The 4,989-nt window shown below is 29.1% G+C and overlaps 1 protein-coding gene across 1 annotated transcript; it reads right to left on the bottom strand.

Annotated features, from left to right (window-relative positions):
- LOC107632409 lies at positions 3,221-3,787 on the bottom strand. Its single transcript, XM_016336093.1, has one exon. The coding sequence runs from the start codon at positions 3,785-3,787 to the stop codon at positions 3,221-3,223; it is 567 nt and encodes a 188-aa protein (XP_016191579.1).

Raw genomic sequence — 4,989 nt, 5'->3', positions numbered from 1 at the left:
AGAGCAATTGGAAATCTAGTGTTTTGAGCATTGAACAAGTTGAGGATGCCTATGGTTCTTAAAAGATTGGTCCCAAGCTTCTCAAGAATGGTTGATTCATGATGTCCTTGTGTTAGTTTGTGGTGTTGTTGGGTTAGTTCTTGTTTAGGTAGTTCATGTTGCTCTTAATCTTAGTTATTAATTATTAGTGGAGTGATGAAGAAAAATGGTGGTTGGTTTTGTTTGTTGAATAAATTACCATTTGTATCCATGAAAAATACAAACGTTGGCAAATTTATTCATATAAGAATAAAACGATAATTATATTCACGAAAGATAGTTTCCGATCCGTGTGCCAAGAATATTCTAACGGATCAATTGTATAACCAACGTCTGGAAACTCTTGGCACACGAAAGTCATCTTCCATGGTTATAATTGTCGTTTTATTTTTATATAGGTATATTTGTCAGCATCTATATCTTTTATGGATAAAAACGATCATTTATTCTTATTTGTTATTTTAGTTAGCTTGTTAATTTGTATCTTAGTACGTATAGTTCTAGCTTCTAACTAGCTAGGTTAATTAAGGGCTTAATACTTTAATGTTCTGAGAGTAATTATGGTACTAATTATAATTAAGTATACTTGGACGAGTAATATATAATTTTGGAGATGTTTTCCGTTATATATTATATATTTAACTTTGCAAATACTGATCAGCAGATAAAAATAATTTATTAGCTATGACTAAAGTAAATTTAAAACATAATCCTAAATGAATGTGTGAATCCTATATCTAATGATACAAAAAAGTCTAAAATATTGTAATTGCTTCAACACAACTACGAAGAAGATCATGTAATCCATGAATGAAAGACAAGCTCAATTGTTGTTTCATATTTTTGCCCTAAATCATACACCAACTTGATTGCCATATATACTTCAACGTCCAATGCCAATTAAATTGAGCTATAACAGCAAACAATTGAGATCATGTGCACCACAATTGAGATCATACTCATTTCTAATCTTAGAAATATCATCAGCAACCTCAACCCCCCACAAAAGTGAAATTAGGGTTCATGAGGAAGTTCTTGAGAGAAAGTGTCAAATTGTCAATGTAGAAGAGTTGCAAGATAAGACACTTTTCATCAATGCAAAGTTGCGGATTTTTTGTTGTTCATGTAGCGAGAATAATTTGGCCTCCATTAAACATCTAATCCAACAACTACGGTTGATTTTCCAGCATATAAAGAACATTGATTTCTTCAATCCATTGATCTACAACAATAATAGCTTTGTTTGTAACCGTTGTTTCAATTGCTTTTCCACCAAAGTTGATTGTGTATTTGGAAGCACCACTATTATTATTACTACTACTACTATTGCCAAATAATCTATGGATCCTTGATGATGATCTATACATTTTTCTTATGTAAAAGAAAATGATGAGACAGAGTTTGGTAGATCAAACTAGCTAGAATGAATGTGATTTAATTTGCAACCGAGGAGTATTCATCAACTCCAAAGTCCAATGAATAATCTCTCAAATACTGTAGAAGCACAGTATTTATGGACTTATCAAATAAGAATTTATCATTTTGGATCCCGCTAGGGAGACAATGTACTATTTGTATAATATATACAATGGGCTATTGAGTTACAAAATGAACATCCTCCGTACTATCTAGAATAATCATCCGAGTACTAGGGATAATAAACATCTTCTCAAAAGATTAAACTGATTTTGGGATTTACAAAGATCGAACTCTTGACCTTTCGGATCTAGCGCTCTAATACTATGTCATGATACCACTCATTCGCTGATAAGAAAAAGTAACACTAATGGTTATATCCCTAATACTCCATAAACCTCCATTGTACACATTGTACAAATATTTCATTGGCTCCTCATTCTTTCCATATCGTTTTTTGTCTTGTTTTGGTCTAATAATTAATAGTGAGTATATATAGATGGTCATTTAATAAGTGATGATACATTTTTTTTAGGATGGACTTTTAGAGCACCTCCAATGGTGAGTTCCTCTTTGACTTTTTTCTAACATATAGGAACTCTAACCATTGGAGGAGAAAAGGAGTGAGTTCCTGCACAAGGATCAAAGTAAGGGAGTCCCTCTAAGCAGGGACTTAAATTAATCAATAATAACTTGCCATTTGGCAAATTATTATAAAAAAATAATAATATAAAATCTGGAATTATTTTTAAATTTATAAATTTAAATAATATTATTAAAAAAATTAATTATATTAATTTTAAGTATTTTAATTAATTAATTAAGTGGGACCACAACAGGGACTAAAGTTAGTTCCTCCTAATGGAGAAGAGAAAGATGCTTTGAGTTCCTATTTATTGTTTATAACGCAAAAGCTGATGTGGAGTTACTTTTGATGACAGGTGGACCATAAACAGGAACTGGGATGAGTTCCCTACTGAAGATGGTCTTAGTGTTCTCAATTATTGTAAAATAAATAAAGAAGAGGTAATAAAATAAAGTATAAATAATGTTAGAGAATTATTAGAATTTTTGTACTAACTGATCTAAAATGATTTTAATGGTTCTCTCTCTTACGTGGCTTTCTTTACATGTAAAATTTTTGTATTAATTTTTTTATATTTTCCCATAAACTAATTTATGTTGATACTACTTTTACTAAATACTAAATAATAAAAAATAATTTAAATTAATAGCAATTTTAATTTATTAAATGATATTGACAACTAAAAATTACAATTTAAGTAGTATATATACACTTACATATATTGCTTTAAAAATGCACAAAAAAGTAAGAGCAACAAGTGAAACAAGACAAAAAAAACCGTAGAATAAATAGAGGGTGGAAATGACAATATGCAAAGTTAATATATGTAACAAAAAACTCCAAAAATAATATTACTCCAAATAATTACTCTCAAAATATTAAAACAAACCCTTAATAATAAGTAACATACAGAAGGAACAAGACCAACCTACTAATAAAATATTCAAAGACTTGTACTAACAACCTAAACTAGGTTCTATAAAAAAAAAAAAAAACCCAAAACTAGGTAAATAAGATTAAAAACAGAAATTAAATAAACAAGAACTAATAACCCAATAACACCATAAACCATAAACATGCATCATCATGATCAACAATCCCTGAGAAGCTTGTGACCAACCTTCCAAGAAACATAGGCATCAATGCATGCATACTCAACTTGCTCAACGCTCAAAACTCTTAAACATCCCAATTACTCAAACTCACAAGCTTAGGCTTCTTCATACTCAAACCAAGTAGATCGCTGCATAGATCCTCCAAACCCAGCTGATTCCACCGGTCGGGCCATTTTTGCATGGCAAGTTCCTTAATATCGGCATGAACACTACCCAAACTGACACCACCATACTCATCATGAATCCTAGAAATATTTTTAGCAACCAAAATACCCACAAAAAAGTAATTAGGTTTGATGAAAAAGTTCTTGAGAGAAAGAGGCAATTCGCCAATGTAGAAAAGTTGAACGATAAGACACTTCGAATCAACGCAAAGATGCAATGTTACGGTTCTGTTCTTCCTTCCACACCGTTCAACATTTAAGCCAACGATAACGGATTCATTTGCTGGATATAGATCATTGATGTCTTTAACCCATTGATCTACAATTCTGGCTTTGTCAGTGACTACTGTGGTTTCAATTTGATTATAATCAAAGTTGACAGTGTATTTCGCAGTGTCAGGGCTGAAAGAAACGATTGAAGCACCGCTGATTCCATTATAATAACGGATTGGTTTTAACACGACCATTTTTCTTATGTAAAAGAAAAACTAGAGAAAACAAGAAGATATAAGAGGAGTTTAATTATTTGGTGGGGATTAAACAGCGAAAATAATTTGGCAACCAACTTGGGAAGCATTTATATAGACTTAAAATAAAGAATATAGAGCCCGTTTGGATAGGTTTATAAGTGACTTTTTTTTAACTTTTAACTTTTAAAAAGGTGTAGTATTAATGTTTGGTACAATTTTTAAAATAAAATTATAATTTTTTAAAAAGTTATTTTGGTGCTTAAAGAGAAGTTAAAAAAATGACTTTTCTCATAATGAAAAGTTTTTTATCACTTTTTTCTTAAAATAAGTACTTTTAGAACTAAAAAACTAAATACAAAATAACTTATTTATAAGTTACTTTTAATATAAATATTTATTATTTAAGTTATTTCTTTAAAAGTAACTTAATTAAGTTATTTATACCTAGCCTTTCTTCTTGTTTTCTGTTTTTAACTTTTTATGACTGAGAATGAATGTATCTTCATTTAAGTGATGGTGTATTTTTCTACGATGGACTCTTACTGTTCCGAGTTTTTTGGCAAACCCAATGCAACTTTATATCATCTTGAAAAATGTTAGGTGGTATTAGAATTTATTGTTTTTTATTTTCACTTGATCATTAATTTAAGAAGAAGTGTAGGGAGCTAATAAAATATTTATATAATATATACAATGGGATATAGGGATGTTTGATTCAGTAGGATATCATATGTTTATTTCTGGTATTCGGATGGTTATTTTGGATAGTATAAGTGTATTGTGTTTGAGAAATTAGTAGTATTTTATCTTGAATGTTCATTTTTTAACTCATATTAGACCAAATAAATAGACCATTGTACACATTATACAAATACTCTATTGACTCTCTAGCAGGATTCTTAATTTAATTATTTTAATTTGATTCTTTTAATTTAATAATTTAACAATATCTTGCAAAAGTATATTTGATTTTATTATTTACTATTGCAAAAGTATCTATTTGAAAAAAGGGTGTTGAGATTAGAATTAGAAAAAAATAATTTAGAATTTTTAAGTAATTTTTCAGTATTTGAATAATTTTATCGTATAGAATCATTTTTTGTGGATAGAAAATTATCTGATAGTTTTTTTTTATAGATAGATTTATCAGCATCTAAAATTTTTACGAATAAAAATGATAAACACTCAAAATAGTAAAT

This window comes from Arachis ipaensis, chromosome B03 (genome assembly GCF_000816755.2).
Source record: "Arachis ipaensis cultivar K30076 chromosome B03, Araip1.1, whole genome shotgun sequence".
Taxonomy (NCBI): domain Eukaryota; kingdom Viridiplantae; phylum Streptophyta; class Magnoliopsida; order Fabales; family Fabaceae; genus Arachis; species Arachis ipaensis.
Note: the sequence above shows the minus strand (reverse complement) of the source record. Positions and strands in the feature narration are given on the sequence as shown.

Excerpts from the sequence above, each read along its gene's own strand:
- LOC107632409 (XM_016336093.1), bottom strand. The coding sequence starts at position 3,787 with ATGGTCGTGTTAAAACCAATCCGTTATTATAATGGAATCAGCGGTGCT.